The sequence below is a fragment of the Petaurus breviceps genome, unplaced genomic scaffold, assembly GCF_028583685.1.
Source record: "Petaurus breviceps papuanus isolate PSGF00001 unplaced genomic scaffold, PetGlider_PUasm1.0 37, whole genome shotgun sequence".
Lineage (NCBI taxonomy): Eukaryota > Metazoa > Chordata > Mammalia > Diprotodontia > Petauridae > Petaurus > Petaurus breviceps.
The window spans coordinates 69,809,216-69,831,615 of NW_027186296.1; the positions used below are offsets into that span (position 1 = coordinate 69,809,216).

The window sequence follows — 22,400 nt, forward strand, 5'->3', positions numbered from 1 at the left end:
AGAGAGAGAGAGAGAGAGAGAGAGAGAGAGAGAGAGAGAGAGAGAGATTTGCAGGACAAACAAAATAAAAAAATAAGCCGTTCCACCTTCTCTCTGTTGTCAGTTATCATTGTCCCATCAATCCCAAGCAGACACCCCAGGCCTTCTTTGATCCTAATTTTTTTTCTAATAAAGATAAAAACAAAAGGAAACACACACACACACTTACACACAAAAGTCCCAAGGCATAACCCTTTTTATTATCCTTAGCTTCTCTCATCAGCCTCAGCTTAACCTGAGATTTTGCATTCCTGATATTATTTTTAGGGGAGCATGACACACTCATATTAATTCTCTGATACTAGCCTTGCTCCTGTCTTCTATTTATTTCTTTTTAAAATCTAAGTTGGTAGATGCATTCATAGTGGTGTCTTCAAACAAATCCCATTTGATGCTCTCAGCAGTATTTTTTCCCTTTGTGTTGTCACAATTTCATTCTTGAGAAGATTCATCTTTCTTGGGCTGACTTCCCTTGTAGTAGAATTTTACTCATTTTTGCTAGGACCTCTTCGACACTTGCTCTTCCACAATTCAGGGTGCATCTTGGACTGCGCCTGGATTTCATTTTCTAAACTCTAGGAGGGAATGATCATTTTGACTCACAGTTTTTATCATGTCCACCCCCAGCAGTGAGTTTCTTACTCTTTTTGTGTTGATGTCAGGGAACCATAAAATGTTGAGGTTTAAGGTTAGGGGTGCTCAAGAACCCAAAATACCAACACGCCAGGTCCTGCTGAATGAATTCTACTCAAGTCTTTTCTCAGCCAAATAGAAGCAAAGTTATTAAAAGTTTGCCATAATGGGTAGACTCTTAAGGAGCCTCAGTATCTCTGATGTTTGTATTGGACAAGTGGGACAGAATAATCTGACACAATATTGAGTCTGCACTCCTCAGGGAGGCAAGATGGGGTCTTATATACAGAAAGGTTGTGGGAGGAATCTAGGGATGGTCTAGAGGAGGAGTTTGGGGAGGGTCTGCAGGAGGAGTCAAATGAGGTCAGACTCCGGTAATGAGAGATTAAGGGTGGGAAATTGCTGGAGGCTACCTGGAGCTGACAGACAAAGGAGGGCTAGGCTAGTTTAAGGGTAACAGATTTGGGCACAGATATTTTGGGAGGATCAAGGGTGCGAGCTAGATGGACAATGGGGGGGTGGCTAGTAAGAGTAAGATTTGGGCTGAGCTATAATGAAAGGCTTATGGCCTCAGGCCTCATCAAATGGGAAGATTCAAGAAGAGTTTATGGGGGTTCCCAAAGCCTATACCTCATTTTTTTTTTTTTTTTGCTTTTTGTAGGGAGGTTGGAGAGTCACAGTGAAAGTACTATTGAGTAGCTAGGTGGCCTGGCATGGACTAGTCCACTGAGCCACCAGGGACTGGGTTGTGTGTGAAAATTCAGGGGCGGGGTTGCAGAAATGTAGGGTCCAGGTTCCATCACTTTCAGTGGGGTACACTCTCTGCACCCTCTGTGAAGACTCCTCAAAATGAGGAAAAGGGAGAGAGACTATCTTGAAACCAGAGACAGACTTTTTAAAGACTGGACATACCTCAGTCCTGGGTTTCCTAAGAAATTACACAAAGGGTGGCTAGGTGGAGCAGTGAATAGAGCACCGGCCCTGGAGTCAGGAGGACCTGGATTCAAGTCCGGCCTCAGACACTTAACACAAAAACTAGCCGTGTGACCTTGAGCAAGTCACTAAACCCCAATTGCCCTCCAAAAAGCAAAAAAAAAAAAAATTACACAACCTAGGACCCTTCCCCCCTTCCCTTACTGTCAATCAGCCTTAAGCCCTTCAGGAATTTTAGGAATCACTTAGAGTCCTTACCCTTTCTTCACTTTGGTGTTTGCCAAATAAGGATAGGTACATTTGGATTGGCCATCCCCCATTTCCTTGTCATTTGTCCTTTTTCACGTCCAGACTATAAGCCCGCCTCCCAGCCACTGAGAGATAGTGGCAGGCTTCTCGTTCCTTATCATTGGAAGTGATTTTGAGCTCAGATTAAAAGCCCGCCTCCCAGCCAATGGGAGAAGGAATGGGGGAAGAGGGGGGAAGGGCCGGACTGCGATAGGGTATAAATTTTTGTTCTGTCTTCTGTAACTCACCTTCTTCTGCTGGCTTATACTGGTGGAAGGGATGGCCTCTTCTCCCGAGAGAATTGAATAAAACTTCCTGTTCTTTCCTCAAGACTCCTTTGTTATTTTTTTTTTGGGGGGGGTTTCCGTACCCCACACAACCCCATCAATGGACTAGGCAGATCAGTAAAGGTTTCATGGAAAAGGTGGGTGGTATTTGAGCCATGTTTTGGAAGAAACCAGGGATTCGAAGAGGCAGAGGTGAAGATACAGCGTATTCCAGGCACAGAGGACAACTAAAGCAAATGTAGGAAGTGGAATGGAGCAGCCTGCGTGGAAGCACAGAAAATAGACCCGTTTGCCTGAATTGTAGATGCATGGAAGGGAGTATATGTTTAAGAAAACTAGAAAAGTAGGGAGGGATCAAATTGTGAAGAGTTTTAAATACCATTAGAGTATATGATTGATCCTAGAGGTTATAGAAAGCCACTGGAGTTTGAATACAGAGGTGAGGGAGGAGGGTTTCCCATGGTTAGATTTGTGCTTTAAGAAAATCATTTTGGCTGCCCTGTGGTAGACTGGATTGGTGAGGCTTGAGGAGAGACCTATCAGAAAGTTATCTCAATAGTTGAGGTGAGAGATGATGAGGGCCTGAACCATCGTGGTGAATGTGTGAATAGAAAAAGGAAACAGGGATGATGTGGAGATAGGAACAACAAAATTGGGCACCTGATTGTATATGTGGGGTGAGTGTGAGGAGATTGACACCAATGTAGTAAGTCTGGTTGAGTAGAATTGTGGAAAATGATGATTAGATGGGGAAATCAGATCATTCTACTTTTCCCCAATGAGGCTTCATTATTTTTTTTAATGTTAGGGATTTCAAGGTCATATATTCAAAGGTGTACCTTACATAAATGATATTTACTGCTTTGGGTTGTTCCTCTATTTGCACTGAGAATCTAGTTACCTTCTTTCACCTCCAAATCTAATATACACTTAAAATCTCTGTGGTAAACTAAAAATGTACAAATATATGAAGAAGACACAAACATCAGGATGTTGTACCATTTATACTGGTATACAACAGATAGTCTCTTATTACAACAGATGCAGAGTATTTGCTATTAAGCAAACGTAAGATAAGAAAACATTTAGGACTTTAAATGTTTCTGGAATTACACAGAATCATGGGATTTTAGAGCTGGAAAGGAATTTAGACATCAAGTGCCTTGCGAATAGTTGACCCCATAAATGCTTCTTGGATTGAAAAGAAAAAAAGATGGTTGGTGATTTTAGTCCAATTTTCTCATTTGACCAACTGAGATAAGTGAGACTCAGAATTTAAGTGATTTGCTCAAGGTCACATAGATAGTTAATGGCAGAGTAAAGCTTAGAATCTAGTTCTCCAACTCTCCTGTTTCCATGTCCTTTCTGCTATTCCACATTGCATCCATAATGTGAGAGACAAATTTCAGAAATCTAACAGTAGGCAAAACATATACAATTTTTCTTGATTTAACAAACAACCCCCCCCCCTTTTGTTATATGGGATGGTTTTCTAAAAGAGGTGAGGGGGTGGGGAATTGAAGTGATGTATATTAAAATTAAAAACAAATTATACTTGTAAATAGATCAGTTATTATATTAGTTCAATACTGTGACCTAAAAAAAATAACTTTACCAGATATAAATATCTTATAATTAGATCTGAATAGTTCTTACTAATCTTTTCTTTCTTTAATCATAGTTGAAGGGGCTAGACAATTTAATTTCCAAGTCTTTTCTAAATTTAATTCTATGGTGAGATATTTTAAAAGCATTTCTTAAGTGACACATGATTTTGGGCAAGTTGTTTAACCAGTCTGGGTCTGTTTCTTCATCTGTAAAATCAAGGGGTTGAACTATATCACAAAGGAGAACCTTCAGAACTATGACTTTAGTGAAGTAGGGTTTGGGTTGTTGATGTTTTTCCCAAGTTTTTCAGGTAACCATAAATGGTAGTTGCAAGTTAATTTGTATTTAAAGGGCTCCAGTTGTATTTTCCTGTCAACAGAACTAGATCATCAAATGACAACATAAAAGCCAATTTCCTTTTTGGACACCTGTGTTTTCTTCACCCCCTCCCCCCCCAGCTGTGATGATCCTGCCAATTTCACTGTCCCTAACTGCCCTGACTTTGTAACTGGGCACAGAGCCTCCTGTCAATTCCTGAAAGAGAACTGGGTTGCCAACTCAGTGAAACAAGGAAGTGTTGAAGGCCTCATATTGGCAACAAGAACGCAGAAGGTTTCAAAGCATGGATGGTCACACTAAAAAAAAAATTATAAGCCTGCTATTAATATTTAGGTCAGGCTCAGATTACACAAAAGGTTATGAAATTATGTTTAGCAATGAAAACCACATTTATAAATAAAAAGCCCAGAAAGACAGGTTTGTAGTAGACTACCAGCTACTACCAGACTTGAGACTTGGAATAGAATGTCATTCTTAATTTGGCAAAATCATCATATATAGTAAAACTTGTTTTTATGCAGATAGGGATACACTAGATGTCAATGCATGTACCTGAAAACATCCTATGACTGAAGAGAAAAACAACCCTTATACTTTCTCATAAAGCAGGACTTCATTTTTATTTCCTCCACCAACAGCAGTTAAGAAGAGGTATCTCTGTTACTTGGTAAGAGGTAGTGTGTTACACCTTAGGGAGATGGAGACTGGTTAAGTTTTGGGTTCATAGAAAGGCAGTGTAACGTACTGAAAAGAACTCTTAAGTTGCTCAGCTTAGTCATGAGCATAATGCTCCACAGTGGCCCCTTTTTTTTTGGGGGGGGGTAACCTGAAACAGTACAAAGAGTGCTGGATTTGGGGTCCAGGCCCTACTCTTACTACTTCTGTGATCCTGGGTCAATCTTCTCTGGGCCTCAATTCTTTATTGGAAAATTGAGGAAGGTGATGACTTTTAATGTCCTAAGAGCTCTAAACCTATGAATTTGCAACTATGGAGTAATAAGAGCATGGTACAATGGGAACCCAGTTTTGACAAGGCAGGGGTTGCTCAGAGAACCCCAGTCTGAATCTTAGCCTGAATATTCATTACCTGTATAACCTTGGTCAAGTCTTTGCCTCTCTGGAACTCATTTTCCTCATTTATAAATGGAGGGGGTTGAATTAAATGACCTCTTGAGATACCTTCTGGCTTAAATATCATGGACATTCTAATCCTGGCTTTGTCACTTGTTAGATAACAAGTTTGAACTTTGGGCCTCAGTTTCCCCATCCATAAAATTAGGGGACTGATCTCTAGATGACCTCTGAGGTCAGCTTTGTGATTCTTTGACTGAGTTGACTGTTAAGCTCTCTGGGTCTCAGTTTCCTCATCTGTAAAATGAGCCGGGACCTAGAGATGTGTTTCCAGCTCTGTTTCAGTATTAATTCCAATTTGCTAATTCCATCTTCAGACTATCACCTAACTAACCTCTGGGCATCAGTTTCCCCATCAATAAGGGAGTTGGACTAGCTAATCTAGAATGTCTCTTTCCACTTAGTCGTTCAGGCTTGTCCTGCTCTTTGTGACTCCTCAGACCGTCCATGGGGTTTTCTGGACAGATAGGGCAGTGGTTTGTTATTTCATTCTCCAGTGGATTGAGGCAAACAGGTTAAGTGACTTGCTCAGGGTCACACGGATGGTGAGGCCATATCTGAACTCAGGTCTTCAGGACTCCTCTATTCACTGGGCCCCTTCCCATTACTCAATCGCATTCATTCTTCGAGAGCCCTCTCCGCCCAATTTTTCAGGATGTACAAGGCCTCTTTCATATCCATAACATACCAATTTTGGGACGTACAAGGCCTCCTTCATATCCATAACTCACGTCCAGAACTCGCTGGCCCCTCGTGCCACCCCCACCCCTCCGGTCCTCCCTGACACGCGGCATTCAGAAGCCCAGCAATCGAGGCTTCTGGGGGAGGGTGCCGGGAGGAGATCCCCTCGGTGCCGGTGCCCACCCCCTACCCCCCACCCCGGTCAGTCTTGGGCGCGCGCTCGGATCCCCCAGGATGCCTCGGGCAGCGCGCAGGCTCCTGCGGGACTAGGCTGCGGTCCCTCCGCGCTCGCGATCCCGCTCCCGTCAGCGCACTGGGGGGCCGCGGACCCGCCACGAGACGCCGGGCCCCGCCCCGTCCCGGGTAGGGGCTGCTGCCGCCGCAGCCGCGCCTCTCGGCCGGCTTAGGTGGGCTGGCTCCGGGGCTCCTGGGGGGAGATGCTGTAGCGGCCGCAGCCTAACCCGGAAGTTGTGGCGGCGGCGGCGTTGGGAAGGGGGTGTGTGTGTGTTGGTGTGTGAGTGTGTGAGAGTGAGTTGTGTGTGTATGTGAAGGGGGGGTGAAGACAAGCCGGCCATGGCTGCTGCCGCCGCCGCCGCCTCGGCCCGCTTTGTGTGCTGCTCCTGCTCCCGCTCCCGCTCCCGGGCCTGAGGCGCCGGCGCCATGCGCCCGCCGCGGGGCCGCTGCTGGTGACCTCCCTCCGGCGCCGCGCCGCGGCAGGTCGGGCCGGGCCGGGCCGAGCAGTCGGGCGGGCCCCGCCTCCGCCCTCCTCCCCCGGGCTCCAGCCACCCCTGTCCTCCGCCCCCTCCCCCTCCGCCGAGCGGGCTGGCGGGCGGCCGTCCGTCCCGATGCCCGAACCAGGCCCCAGGATGAACGGCTTTTCCCTTGGCGAGCTGTGCTGGCTCTTCTGCTGCCCGCCCTGCCCCAGCCGCATCGCCGCCAAGCTCGCCTTCCTGCCGCCCGAGCCCACTTACACCGTGCTGGCCCCGGAGCAGCGCGGGGAGCAGCCCCCGGCCCAGGCTCCAGCGCCGCAGCAGCAGCCACAGCCGCAGCAGCAGCAGCCGTCCGAGGAGGCGGCGGCTGCTGCTGCTGCCGCAGCGCCCGGGGCGTGCAGCCTGCACCTGAGCGAGCGGGCGGACTGGCAGTACTCGCAGCGAGAGCTGGACGCCGTCGAGGTCTTCTTCTCCCGCACCGCCCGCGACAACCGCCTGGGCTGCATGTTCGTCCGCTGCGCGCCCAGCAGTCGCTACACGCTGCTCTTCTCGCACGGCAACGCGGTGGACCTGGGCCAGATGTGCAGCTTCTACATCGGCCTCGGCTCCCGCATCAACTGCAACATCTTCTCCTACGACTACTCGGGCTACGGCGTCAGCTCGGGCAAGCCCTCGGAGAAGAACCTCTACGCCGACATCGACGCCGCCTGGCAGGCCCTGCGAACCCGGTGAGCCGTCGGTCGGCCCCCAGGGGCCTGGGGGAGCAGGGCTTGGGCTTCCTCTGAGCGTGTCGGGTTGGGAAGCAGCCTCTTTGTGCAAACGCACAGAACGCCGCGGGCCGGACCTCCTGCCTCCTCCTTCCTCCCCTCCGCCCGAGGCACGGGCTGAGGATTCTGTGGATCCTCCTCCAGGTGCTGAGGGAAGAGGGGGAGTCCGTTTAGACACTTGTGGGCCGGGAGAAGGATGGAGGGGGAGATGACCTTAGCTTCTTCCTTCAGGTGCTGAGGGGGCAGAGGGCTCGTGACCAGATTTATTACTATCTTTTTTCTCTCTAGCTCCAGTCTTAAAAGTCCTCAAGGTTCTTGGACAGATCTACTCAAGTGTAGGGCTACTTAGGAGTCTCATCAGGTTTGCCAAGACAGTTCTTTTGTGGCTGTTAACTGAAGGTTGCAGAATGTAGTGAGTGGTGTTTGGAGAGCTGGTCTGAATAAAATTGTTTTATGGTTGATTCTTAGGAGAAGGTACTTAAGCAACGCCAAAAAAAAAAAGTTGATCTCTTTCCCGGCAATCTTAAAAGAGAGCTTCCAATCAAATAGTACCTGGAAATCTAGTAAACTATTTTCCATGTCCTTGAAGTAGACCTTTCAGGTACAGATGGGCATACTGGTGATTCCCTGAAGTCCACTGTGTCCAAGAGATGGTGGTAAATTGATTAGTCATCCTGTCACCTTCTTTAGTCTTAAATTACTTGTTAATCCAGATTGTGTTTGAATTTGATTGGTATTGGGTGGGGAATCTTGTGTTCTTCAATTAACTATTCGCATCTGTAATAAGAAAAGACATTGGTTAGTATTTAGAACTGGCTGGGAACTTGGGTATTCTTTTTGGCTAGGCCCTATCTATAAGTGGGGTAAATTACTGTACCTGTTCATGCCCCAGTTTCATCATCAGTAATATATTTTCAGCAATATATTTTCCACCCAACCTCAGGCTGAACAGTGATGGTGAAGATTAATGACATGGTATCTTTTTGGGCCCTGAATTCTATATTGAATATATATGAATTCTTTTCACATAAAGGGCTTGTTTATTGTGTATAAGTAAAGAATTAGACTGCTACTGCTGAGATTCAGCCTTTATTTGAGATTGGGTTTTCTTAGGATTTATGTTATTGTTGTTCTCTGTGTAGACATGTGTGTTCATGAATGACCTTTTGCTCCCCTGGATAAATGAAATAGTTTCTCAACAAGGAAGTGTGTGCCCTCGTATCTAACATATGCTGCTTACTCATGTTCTTGATGACAGTGTGACATAAGGAAGAAACCTAAATCCTGAAGGTGATGTAATCAATTGGATTACAGGGTTTTTGAAATGATTCAGATGTGTTTGTATCACATATAGCTATGTTGGATACAATCTACAAGTAGTAAAAAGCCATCTGAATAAATTGAGGGTTTGTAGTTCCCTTCTTGACACACCTGATCATTGTCAAAAGCATTGTGTAAGTTAGGGCTAGTTACAGTAAAATAATTTAAAATTTTGCAATTTTACACCTATTTGGATGTAAGATTATTTTTCCAAAATTTTATCCCCAATTTTACATATGTCCTGGTTTATAAGCTTTGAAGTCCCCTTCATTTTCTATACTTAGTCTCTTCCCTTCTACCGTATCCTCCATCGAAAATAAACTTCATTGCCTAATGTAACATTTATAAAATAGTTGGAGATTCAAGGAGGACTCAGACATTGGTTTACTTAAGGGGTTATATATTTCACTTATCCTTACAGCATATGCATTACTCAAACATGCAGTTAATCTGGCCCATCCTACCTTTCACATATTATTTTCATTGTTATCTTAAATAATCTCTCCACTTCAACCAAATTGGGCTACACCATATCTGGAATATAACTTACACTTTTACACCTCTCTTTGGTTACATTTCTGCCATTGGTAATCTGAACTATTCCTCAACACAACTGAAATCTTGTTTCTTCCAGAAAATCTTCCCTATCATCTGAATAAAAAGTCATATCTCTTCCACTTGCAGTTATTGTCTATAACACTCACATGACATTTTTTAATGTTACTTCATTTAGTAGATTTTAAGGGTTTTCTGTGTGCTAGACACTATACTGGGTTCTGAAGAGACAGATAAAAATAATACAGTTCCTGTCCTCAGGGATCTTATATTCAGTTGAGCAGAAACAACATGAAAAGTAAACACTGAATATATATTTCAAGTAGAAACAGTAATTTGGAGGGTGAGGGTATTAGAAACTTCAGGAGACAAATCAGAATATGCCTTCTCAGAGTTTTGTAGGAAGATTGGGAATTCTAGTTTCTAGGTGAGAGTACATTAGAGCTAGAGGAGAGGCTTGTGCAAAGGTGTGAAGATGGTGGTTATCCATCCCTTGGAATTTGAGGAATCAGAATCAAAGTATCACAATATGTTAGGGAGCTGGAAGGGACCTTAAAGTATATCTTCTGCTCAAACCTTGTTAGTGATTAGGAAACAGGCCAGAGAGGTGAATTGACTTGCCCACAGGTAAGTGGCAGTCTTACATTCTAATTCAAGGGCTCTTTCCTTTGCACCATACAGCCTAATATATTTCCTTGTTTGCAGTTATTTTAAATATGTCTTATATCCTCAATTAGAATGGCACCTTCATCAAAAGCCTCTCTGAAGAACAGGAATTTTGTCATGTTTCCCATAGCAACTTTCAAAGGGTAGGCAACCAATATTTGTTGGACAAAGTAGGTAAACAAAATTATTTACTAAGCCAGACCTTTACAGAATGAATTAGATCTTATTTTAGTGCTTAAGTGGTAGAACTAGTCAAAACAAAAGTGTTAACCCATAGGTCTTACTTTGTAAAGCTCAGATATTTGATTGAACGTAATTCATCACAGTGCTTCATATTTCCTTTTATCATAAATGTATATTTTACATTAATGATATAGCATGCAATAATCATAGACTTTGGAGTTTTTAAAAGTAGCTATGTGAAATTAGGCCCTCTGAGAACCAGAATTCGTTGGAAATAATAGTAGGAATATGTATGTTGTTACTTCCTGTACAGGTAGAGATAAGGCTCTTAGACAAAGGAAGATATCACAAATAAACTATAAAGACACATTTAGGGAATAGTTGTAGAAAGAGATTGAAGTAATTCAGTATAGAATTTCTAGAGAAATGAATTTAGAGGCAAGAAAAGGAGGCACAGTGGGCATGGAGTTTGATTTGAGGCATAGGGGTATCAGTTTTAAAATGTTCACTAATACCATATTACAGTACCCTGTACTTAGCACTTTGGAGAATAAAATCAATGAACATACCCATCTATGCCTATTAAGGACTTTACAGTATAGTAAAGGGGTTCAGATAAGTACATGAAGAACTATAATGCAACAGAAAGCAATTTTACAGATGTTTCTTAAATGCCTGCTATATTCAAGACAGGCACTGGAGAGAAAAAGATAAAAAAATCCTTCCCTCAGTGAGCTTATTTGCTCTACAGAGGGTAGGAAATGGAATATAAAATGTATATCCGAAAGTATAATGCAAGGTAAAGTGATAAGTACTCTGAGAAAGGGAAAAAAGGTGCTAAAGGATTTCAGAATGAGGAGAGCACTTCCAGATGGGTGGATCAGAGAAAAGGCTTAGTGGAGGAGGTGGCATTTGAGTTATATCTTGAAAGATGGGTAGGATTTTTACAGATAGAATAAGGAGGACAGAGAAAAAGGCAAGAGTGATGGTAGTAGAAAACATGTTTGAGAACTATGCATTAGTGCAGTTGAACTGGAGCTTAACATGTTTAAGGGGATGGGTAGCAAAAGATAAAGCTTGGAAAGGTGGGTTGGCCCAAAGCATGGAAAAATTTAAAAGCCGGGCTAGGAAATTTTTTATTCTGTAGACATTGAAGAACCCTGGAACTTTCTGAGTAAGGAACATATATATATATATCAGACCAGCTTAGAAAAAATAAGTTTGACAGTTGTATGTATTGGAAGGGGAGAAACTATAAGATTATTAAATCAGTTAGGAAATTGTCATCGTTTTTTTTTTCCAACTCTGAGATACTTAGAGATAATGTAGGTTCAATTCATACCTGTGCAAGCTCCTGTACATTAAGTAGACATCCAGTCTCTGCTTGTAGAGCGTTAGTGTTGGGAAAACCTATCCCCTTCTAAGGCAGCTCTTTCTACTTTTGTACAACTCTTATTGATAGAAAAATTTTCATTTTATCAATCTGAAATTTGCATCTTTGCACTTCCATCTAGTGTTCCCAGTTTTGACCTCTGAGGTTAACAAAACAAGTCTATTTTATTTCATATGACAATCTATCTTTCCTTGAAGTTAGTGATCACATTTCCTCTTAGTCTTGGCAAAATACTCGTAGTCTCTTCAATAGGTTTTTGTTATATAGTGGCTTTAAACTTCTCCATCATCTTCATTGCTTTCTTTTGGATGTGCTCTGGCTTCTTAATGTGCTTCCTAAGGTATAATTCTCATAACTGGATATAGCACTCTATAATTGTTTCTTAAACTGTGGCTCTCAACCCCATATGGGGTTTTGGAAAAACTTGGCAACAGTAAAAGGTTTCTGAACATGCAACAACCAAAAATTAATTAAAAATCAAGCATGTAATGATTCCAGGGTGTTTCTGGCAGTGCTTGCCTGTGTGCACTTCACTGCAACCTTGGTTCTGAACACAAAGTGTGCTCACTTTGCAGCAGAAAGCGCCAACAAAAACTGTGAACCTTGATAAGGGCATGCACGATCCGTAAAAGTTTAAGAAGCCCTGTTCTGGATATGGTTTCCTGTCCCCTCCCTGTGTTGTTGTTCATTCATTTCAGTCATGTCCAACTCTTCATGGCCTCATTTGGAGGTTTCTTGGCAAAGATGCTAGAGTAGTTTGTCATTTCCTCTTCCAGCTCATTTTACAGATGAGGAACTGAGGCAAAGAGGGTTAAATAAGTGACTTGCCCAGGGTCACACAGCTAGGAAGTGTCCGAGGCCAAATTTGAAATCAGGAAGAAGAGTCTGACTTCATTCCTGTCACTGTATCCGCCATGCCACCTTGCTACATTCCATGTTGGTAGTTCAGGCAAAAGGTTGGAAGACAATATCTTAGAAAAAGTACTTACTTGGAAACTGGGAGCCCAGGGTTCTGATTCTGGCTCCTTTTCTAACTAGCTCTGTGACTTTTGGTTAATTAGTTAATTTCTCAGGGTCTCAGTTACCCCACATAAAATGAGGATAGACAAAATCATGTTTGAACTCCAATCAAGCTTTAAAATATTGTTTAAAGTAACAAAAGCCTAAAGTAGGGTGATGACAGTAGGAATAGGCAGTAGGAGATAAATAAAAAAATACTTAAGAATTAGGAATCTGCAAGATTTAGGAGCTAATTGGATGTGAGGGCCAAGGAATGGGGGGGGGGGGAATCAGTCAACAGGTATTCATTCTCCAGTATTTGCTTTCCTCTCAATATTTGCTGTCTTTCACCCTCTATATCCAGTTAGTTGCCAAGTCTTCCTCATTCCTTGATCTCAATCTCTCTTTCATCTTTCCTTCCTTTTTTCTTATACTAGAGTTATTCTGGGTCAATCCCTCATCACATCTCACCCAGACTATTATAAGTCTCCTAATTGGTCTTCCTACATCCAGAATAACATGCTTCTTCTACCACAAAGGTGTTAAATCAATATTACTAAAGTGCAAGTCTGATCATATCACTCCTGTGTTCAAAAGCAGCCTTAGTGACTCACTATTGCCTTTAGTATGAAATATAAATGCCTTTATTTGACATTTCAGTCAGTCATTAAGCATTTAAAGTACCTGCTATGTGCTAGGCACATAGGGTAGCTAGATGACTTAATGAATAGAGTGGATGAGCCAGGAGTCAGGAAGACCTGAGTTCAAATTTAGCCTCATATACTTACTAGCTGTGTGACACTGGTCAAGTCACCTAACCTTTGTTTGCCTTAATTCACTGGAGAAGGAAATGGAAAACAACTCTATTATCTTTCCCAAGAAAACCCCATGGATATAGTATGGTATGGTCTACTGGGTCATGAAGAGTCAGACACACTGCCAAACACTGTGGTAAGGACTGAAGATACAGAGAAAGGAAAAAGACAACTTGCAAATAGCCATGTACAAACAAACTTTAAGTGAGATAAATTGGAAATAATCAACAGTGAGAAGGCACTAGTATCAAAAGGGATCAAAGAGAGGCTTCTTATAGAAGGTGGAATTTTAGGTGGGACATGAAGGAAGCCAGGAGGTAGAGCATTCCAGACCTGGGGAACATACAGGGAAAATGCCAGGAGTCAGAGATGGAATGTCTTGTGCGAAGACCAGCAAGGAGGCCAGTGAACCCAGATTGCAGAGTACATGGTTGGGGGGAGGGAGCAAGGTATTAAAAGATGAGAAAGGTCAGGGAGTAGACAGGTTGTAAAGGTGTTGCAGCAAGCACCCCGGCGTCGCCGGGGTGGCTGCCAACATAGGTTCTTAGATATGCTTTTTTAAAGGAAAGCAACTCAAGATAGGTTAACAATCTTGCTTTAATCAATCAAACATATATTGTTTACCTAGTTCAGGGGAAAAAGGCCAGCACCCCGAACTTCAGAGTAGACAGAGGTTACAAGCAGAAGTTACAAGACAGAGAAACATTTCAGCAGACAGGCTTCCAAACTGTCCAACCTAACATACATCCATACCTAATCAGTTATCAGAGAGGGAAGCATCAACATATGGATTTTCAAAAGGGGGGGGGGCTCTCAAAGGCTGCCCAGAGTCTTGTCTGGTCAAATCACACAACACTTCTCAAAGTGAGCCCCAAAATAAAGTCTCACATCAGGGATTATATATATATATAGCCTTCTTCTGGGTCAGAGAATGCAACAACCCTCTTGACCCACTGTCTAATCACAAAGCACTAAGATATGGGTGTTCCTGAAAAACAAGCCTCCCACCTCAGGCTCCAGGTGCACTTAACTTAGGGGCTGGAAAGATCTTAAAAATGTACATTCCTGTAACAGAAGGGCTTTAAATGCCAAACAGGATTTTACATTTTATTCTGGAGGTGATAGGGAACCACTGGAATTATTGAATAGGAGAGTGATATGGTAAGACTTTAGGAAGATCACTGACAGCTGAGTGGAGGATGGACTGAATTGGGTAGAGGACTTATGACAGGGAGGCCAATCAGCAGGCTATTGTGATAGTCCAGGTGTGAAGTGATGAGGCCCTACACCAAGTGGTGGCAAGAAGCAAGAGGATGTAAGGGATGTTTGAAGGTAAAATCAACAAGTCTTGGCAAGAGATTGGATACTGGGAGAGGGAGGGATGAGAGAGAGTGAGGAATCAAGGGTGACATCTAGGTTGTGAGCCTGGGTGACTTGGAGGATAGCAGTACCCTTGATAGTAGTAAGGAAGTTAAGAAGAAGGTTGAGTTTGAAGAAAGAAGATGAATTTCGTTTTGGACATGTTGAGTGCTAGACACTGAGTTCGAGATGTTCCATGGGCAGTTGGCGATTTGATACTGAAGGTCGGTAGAGAGGTTAGCACTGGCCAAATAGATTTGAGAATCATCAGCATAGAGATGATAATTGAATCCATGGGAGCGGATGAGATCATCAAGTGAAGTATTATATATAGAGGAAAGAAGAATGCCCAGGACAAAGCCCTGTGGATCACCCAGGGTGAGTGTGCTGTGACCTGGATGAAGATTCAGCAAAGTAGACTGAGAAGGAAGATTCAGACAGGAAGAGAACCAGAAAAGAGTGTGTTCTGAAAACCAAAAGAAAAGAGTTTCAAGAAGAGGGTGCCTAACAGTGTCAGAGGCTACAGAGACGTTAAGAAGAATGAGGATTGAGGAAAGGCCATTAGATTTGACAATTAAGAGATTGTACCTTTGGAGAGAGTAGTTTTGATGGAATGATGAGGTCTGAAGCTGGACTGTGGAAGTTAAGTGTGTGTGAGGAAAGGAAGTTGGAAGCTGTTATCTTAGGTGTTCCTTTTCAAGTTTTAGCTACAAAAGACAGGAGAGATATGGGACTATTGCTAATGGAGGTGGCTAATTTATCCCAGTGTTACAGACTGATAACAAATTACTCTCTGTCTTGCACTCTTTGCTTAAGCCAAACCATACTATTTGATCTTCTTTGAAAGTGACATTTCATTTTCCTTTTCCATGCCTTTGCAAAGGCTATCCTTCATGACTGAAATGTTCACCCTCCTCAGCTCTGCCTGTTGGTGCCCTTCACTCCTTTTGAGGCTCAACTTAACAGGCCTCTTGGAAGAGGCTTTTTCCTAATTGTTACCCTCCCCTAAAAAAATCACCATATGTTATTTTGCATAGACCCAGTATTTACTTAGTTATAAACATCCCCTTAGGAAAAAAAAACATAAGCTCATTGGGCAAAGACACTCTTATTTTTGTCTTTGTATCCTGGTTGGCATGTAGGCACTTAATAGATTTGTTGATTATTCCAAAGTTTTGTTAGTTCTGCTTAGAAATTCTGATGACTTATATGCATTTATTTCATATTTTGGTATCTTGATGGCGTTATTGTCTCAGTTAATTTCTTCACTTATTCTTTGGGATTATTTTAGATCACCATCACATAATCTACAAATAGAAATAATTTTACTTTATTTTTTGCCAGTGTTTATGGCATAGTGGATAGAATGCAGGGCCTAGAGTCAGGGAGACCTGAATTCAAATCCAACCGTAGACAACTAACAGCTTTGTGACCTAGGGTAAGTCACTTATACTGGTTGTGTCAGTTTCCTCATCTGTAAAATGGAGATAATAATTGGTACCTGTGTCCCAGAATTTTTGTGAAGATCAAATGAAATAATAATTTGAAGTGATTAGCATAGTGTGTGCTATATACATGTCAACTATTATTAACTTAATTCTTTGTCATGTTGACGTATAGTTAGCATTTTTAGAACTGTGTCATAAATGTGAACAGAACAGACTATCCATGTTCATACAAGGAAAGATTTTCATGTTTCTCTGTTGCAAAATATGTTAGCTATTAATTATAAACACATGCTTTCGCTTGTGTTAAAAATGGCCCTTCTATGCATTTTAGAATTTGTAACATAAAATACTTTGTAGCTATTTCATATTTAATTTTCTGTCTACAGATTGTTTCCTTTGAGTGAAATGAACTTCCTGGAGGACAGGGACAGTTTAATCATTGTCTTTGCATTTTCAGCTTCTATCACCAAGCTTGGTACACAATAGACACTTGATAAGTGCCTTAGAATGAGTGAGTGAGTGAGTAAATTAATGCTTTATTTTGGCACTTTTTCATCTATTGCAATTTTTTCCCCTTATATTTATGTGATTAATTATACTAATTCTTTTCCTAATTTTTGAATTATTCTTATATTCCTAGTATGCATCCAGTTTAGTCACAGTGAATTATTTTATAGATATATTACTATAGGTTTATACTTTTATTTACATTTTTTCATCTATATTCTTTCATGAGTTTATTTTTCTCATTCTCTGTTTTGTTTCTCCCTAATTTAGGTGTCAGGACCATATTTGTCTCTTAAAAGGAATTTGGTATAGATCCTTTTGTCTCTACTTTTGAAAAATTTTTTGTAAAATTAATTGCTCTTTGAATATTTGATATAATTCACTTCTAAATTCATTTGACCCCCACTCCCCGGTGGTTCAGTAATAGCTTTTTAAATTTATTTTTATGAGATAGGGTTAGGATATCCTTGTTTTGTTACTTAAGATATTTTTTGGTAATACCCATCAGTTACCTTTGTATTCTTGATTTTGCCAGTATAGGATTGATTGTGTAATTTCAGATAATTAATTTTACTTTTACTCTGTGAATTTAGTAATTTTTTAATTTTTATATTTTAATTTTGCTTTTTTATTAGATTGACATCAATTTTTTTAGTCTTGAAACTAAAAACTCTTAATTATCTAGTCATAATTTTTGAGTTTATCTAATTATCTAATTTGGGGTATTTTTTAGTTTTTAGAGTCACTAATGTGTTTTATTTTCTTATCGTATTAATTACATACTTAGCACAATGACCTTCAGTATTTGTCAACATAATTTTCAAGAGATAAAGATTGAACTCTGAGGATATTTTAACTGTATCCAATAAATTTTGGTATGCTGTTGGGTTGTTATCTTTGGCAAAATTATTGTTTCTGTAGTTTTTTCTTTGGCCCATCAATCATTTAGTATATTGTCAGTCACTTTTATGGTCTCTACCTTTTACGACTCTTCATTTCTTTGCATTATGATCTGTAACAGAGGTGTTTATTTTATCTACCTTTTAACGTTCTTTTATAATTTTTACATATTTTCTTTTTGTAAAGGTGCTAGGGGATGTTGAGAATATGTTTATTCTTTAACATTTCCATTTAAAAATAACCATAGCTCAGTGAAATCTAGTTTTTCCAACAGTTCATTCCATTTTATATATTTTTCTTGCTTATCTTTTCTTTGGAGTTATGCAGCTTAGAGAGGAATATTAAAGAGAACTACTAATGTATTCCTACGCTTTTTTTTGGTGACAGTTCTTCTAGCTTGTAAGAACTGCATGGGATCATAGATCTAGAGCCAGAAGTGACCTCATTTAGTCATTTTACATATAAGGAAATCAAAGCTCTGGAGGTTGAACAACTTGCCCTCAGTAACATGGATAGTAATGTTGGAAATAACCGCCTTACTAAGAATTCCACCTGGCCAGTGGATTTAGAAAAAAAGATTTTTATTTAATGTCTTTATCTGATGGGTGACTTGGCCTTTAGCCCCTTGTGAAAAAGTGTCACTTCCTAGGTGGAAGCACACCTTAAGATAGTTACAGAAGCTCTTTTTATAATCCTCTTGATTTGAATTTCCTACCCCACATCCCATTGGTCAGCATTCCAGGGTTCACAGCCTGACAGTGCTTAAATCTCACCCCCTTTTCATCCTCATATACTTTATTCTTTATTTAATGAAGGAAATCCCAAGCCAAAAAAAGTACTTTTAGCCTCCTCCCTATTTATCTGCATCAGATACCATGAGAAAGGAATTCTAAGTTGCTAAGAGAATTGATAAAGGCTGTGAGTATGAAGATTCAAAACCAGGGTATCTATGCTAAAAAGACAGCATCTGGGTTATTGGGCCCCATTCTTTGTGCATGACACTGACCTGGCATCTTTTGACACTCAGGATAAAGGCCTTCTCAGAACAAAGAAAAGTCGTAGATAGGCTGATTTTTTCAGGTGGCCAACATTCCCCACTTCCCCCTACAAGCAGTTCTCTTAGATTGGCCACCAGTATGACTTCAAATCATGTTTCATATAATTTCTATGGAAATAAAATTCAATCATCCCTTACAGTAAGCATCAGTCAGTCTTTGAAATTATGTCCTCCAATTACAGAACCAGTGCTTTTTTAGCTATACCACACTTAGCTGCTGTGTGATTGGTATATGTGTGTTTTTATATATATATATGTATATATAAATATATATATATATATATACACATATATATTTGTTTGTTTATGGAGCCTTTAAGCATAATAGTTTTCCTTTTTGTCTCTTTTGACTTTGTCAGTTTTTATTGTTACCTTATATGAGATCATGATTGCAATTCTTGCAGTTTTAAAATTGTTTGAATCATGATTTTGTCCCATCTCTTCCTTTTCAGTCTGTTTTTTAATATATGTATATATATATATATATATATATATATATATATATATATATATATATAAACATTTGATTTTAAAGCTTTGAATTCCAGATTCATTCCCTTCCTCCCTTGTCACCCACTCTTACTGGGAAGATAAGCAGTTCAATATAGGTTGTACATGTGTAGCTATGCAAAACATTTCCACAGTGAATATATTGTAAAAAACTGACTATATTTCTCTCCCTCCTATCCCACCTCCCACTTGTTCTGTTCTCTACTATGATCCTGTCCCTTTTCAAAAGTGGGAATGAGAATAAGGTTGTCCCATTCCCTTTTGATTTCCTGTTCTTGCCCTCCATTGTGACCATTTCCCATTGCCTCTTCTATATGAGATAGTTTACCCCATTCTTTCTCTCCCCATCTCCTCTCATGATATTCTCTCACCTCTTAATTTCACCTTTTAAGTATCATCCCTTCCTATTAAATTGGTCTTGTACCCTCTATCTATGTATACCTGTACACACATGTACACACATTCACATATGTATTCATACGCCCATATACCCTCCTATAATAGACATATGTATGTGTGTATATGTATGTATATGTGTGTATGTATATATATACATATATATGTATGTATACACATTTCTATTCCATTCAACTATTCTCATACTGAGAAAAGTTTCATAAGTTACAATGATCATTTTTCCATGTAGGTATGGGATGTAAATAGTTCAACTTTGATATGTTCCTTATGATTTCTTTTCCCTGTTTACCTTCTCATGCTTCTTGTATCTGAATATCAAATTTTGTATTCAGCTCTGGTTTTTTTCATCAAGAATGCTTGAAAGTCCTCTATTCTACTGAATGACCATATTTCCCCCTGAAATGTGATACTCAGTGTTGCTGGGTAGGTGATTCTTGGTTTTAACCTCAGCTCCTTTGCCTTCAGGAATATCATATTCCAAGCCCTTCGATCCCTCAGTGTAGAAGCTGCCAGATCCTGTGTTATCCTGATTGTGTTTCCACAGTATTGAAATTGATTCTTCCTGGCTGCTTGTAATATTTTCTCCTTAATCTGGGAATTCCGGAACCTGGCTATAATATTCCTAGGAGTTTTCTTTTTGGGATCTTTTTTAGGAAGTGATAAGTGGATTCTTTCAACCTCTATTTTTCCCTCTGGTTCTAAAACCTCAGGGCAATTTTCCCTGAAAATTTCTTAATTTTATTTTTTTTAATCAAATGCTTTATTAACTTCTAGTTTACACCATTCATTTCCACAATATTTTGAGTTACAAATTTCCTCCTCATTTTTCCCCTAACCATCACCCCAAAATAGTGATCCCACTGACTATCCCCTCCTCCATTCTGCTCTCTCCCATATCTTCTCCCATACCCCCTCCAACTTTCCAGTAAGGCATGGTGGATCTCTATGTCCCAGTGCCTGTATATCTTATTTCCCATTTACATGTAAAATAATATTGATAATAGTATATATATGTATATACATATATTTTAAACATTTGATTTTAAAACTTTGAATTCCATATTCATTCCCTTCCTTCCTTGTCACCCACCCTTACTGGGAAGATAAGCAATTCAATATAGGTTGTACATGTGTAGCTATGCAAAACATTTCCGTAGTAGATATATTGTAAAAGACTGACTATATTTCCCTCCCACATATCCCATCTCCCACTTGTTCTGTTCTCTACTTTGATCCTATCCCTTTTCAAAAGTGGGTGCTTCTAACTTCCCTCCCCCCCCAGCCTGTCTTCCCTTCCATCATCCCCCCTCTCATCCCCTTCCCCTCTACTCTGTGAGATACCCTATTTAGTGTGTATGTCATTCCCTCCTTAAGCCAAATTCAATGAGAATAAGGTTGACTCATTCCCTTTTGACTTCCTGTACTTCCCCTCCTTTGTAACCATTTTCCCTTACCTCTTCTATATGAGATAGTTTGCCCCAATATATCTCTTCTTATCTCCTCTCATTATATTTCCCTCTCACCTCTTAATTTCACTTTTTAAGTATCATCCTTTCCCATTAAACTGGTCCTGTGCCCTCTCTCTATGTATACCTGTACACACACACACACACACACACACACACACACACACATATATATACATATATATGCACATTCACATATGTATTCATATGCCCATATACCCTCCTATGTTGACACATATATATTGGTAGTATCTCTATTTCTCATAAAGTCACTAGCTTCCATTTGCTCCAGTCTAATTCTGAAGGAATGATTCTCTTCAGTGAGCTTTTGAGATTCTTTTTCCATCTGGCAAATTTGGCTTTTTAAGGCATTCTTCTTCTCATTCCCCTTTTGAGCCTCTTTTGCCATATGAGGTAGTCTATTTTTTTTTTTTTTTGCCTTTTGGAGGGCAATTGGGGTTAAGTAACTTGCCCAAGGTTACACAGCTAGTGTTTTTGTGTGGGTGTTAAGTGTCTGAGGCCAGAACCGAATTCGGGTCCTCCTGACTCTGGTGCCAGCGCTTTACTCACTGTGCCACCTAGTGGCCCCGAGTTAGTCTATTTTTTAAGGTGTTATTTTCTTCAGTCAGGCTGTTGACTCTCATTTCATAATTTTCTTGCATCATTCTCATTTCTCTTCCCAATTTTTCCTCCACTTCTCTTATTTGGTTTTCAGAATCCTTCTTAAGGTCCTATATGACCTGTAACCAGCTCATATTTTTCTTGGAAGCTTTTGGTTCAGGAGTTCTGACTTTACTGTCTTCCTCCTGTTCCATGCTTTGATCCTTTTTGTCCCCAAAATAGGATTGTAAAGTTGGGTTGCTCTGTTTGCTTTGCTTCCTTTGCCTGCTCATGTTGCCACTCAGTTACTTGACTTTTGGGCTTTTTGCCACAGTAGGACTCTGCCACCAGTCAGGGGAGCTTCCGTCCCAGTCGCTGGGGTTTTCTTAGCTGCCGAAGGTATTAGTTGGGTGCCCTCTCTGAAGCCTCCACACGCTCTGGCAAGCTATTCACACACCCCAGGACATCCACCCTAGACCTCAATCCAGATCCAAGCAGGTTAAAGCAAGAGTGATTATCCCTCAGACTGGTTGCTTGGTCCCCCTGCAGTCTGCAGGCCAGGAGCTGAAGCCACCTCCTGGTGGCGGCTGCACGGCTGCTGCACCTCAGCAGCTTCTCACCCTGGGGGCATAAGCCAGCCACACTCCTGAACTTCTGGATCCCAAAGTCCACACTGCACTGACCTATCACTTTGTCTTTAGCATGTATGTGTTGATAATTCTGGAAACCACCACAGCTGCTGGTGATCTGAAGTCCCTCCAGCCGGTGGCTGGTCAGGCCCACCCTGAG

At 40.9% G+C, this 22,400-nt stretch overlaps 1 protein-coding gene across 2 annotated transcripts in view; it reads left to right on the top strand.

Annotated features, from left to right (window-relative positions):
• Positions 1–6,736: 6,736 nt before the first annotated feature.
• The window catches only part of ABHD17C (abhydrolase domain containing 17C, depalmitoylase), an 85,883-nt gene continuing 70,219 nt past the window's right edge, over positions 6,737–22,400 (top strand). Inside the window, exon 1 of one of the 2 annotated variants that reach the window (XM_069098684.1) lies at positions 6,737–7,377. In XM_069098684.1, the coding sequence (XP_068954785.1) occupies positions 6,785–7,377 (593 nt within the window). In that variant the 5' untranslated portion in view covers positions 6,737–6,784. The remainder of the gene's footprint in view (positions 7,378–22,400) is intronic. The other variant, XM_069098685.1, reaches the window with a different exon arrangement.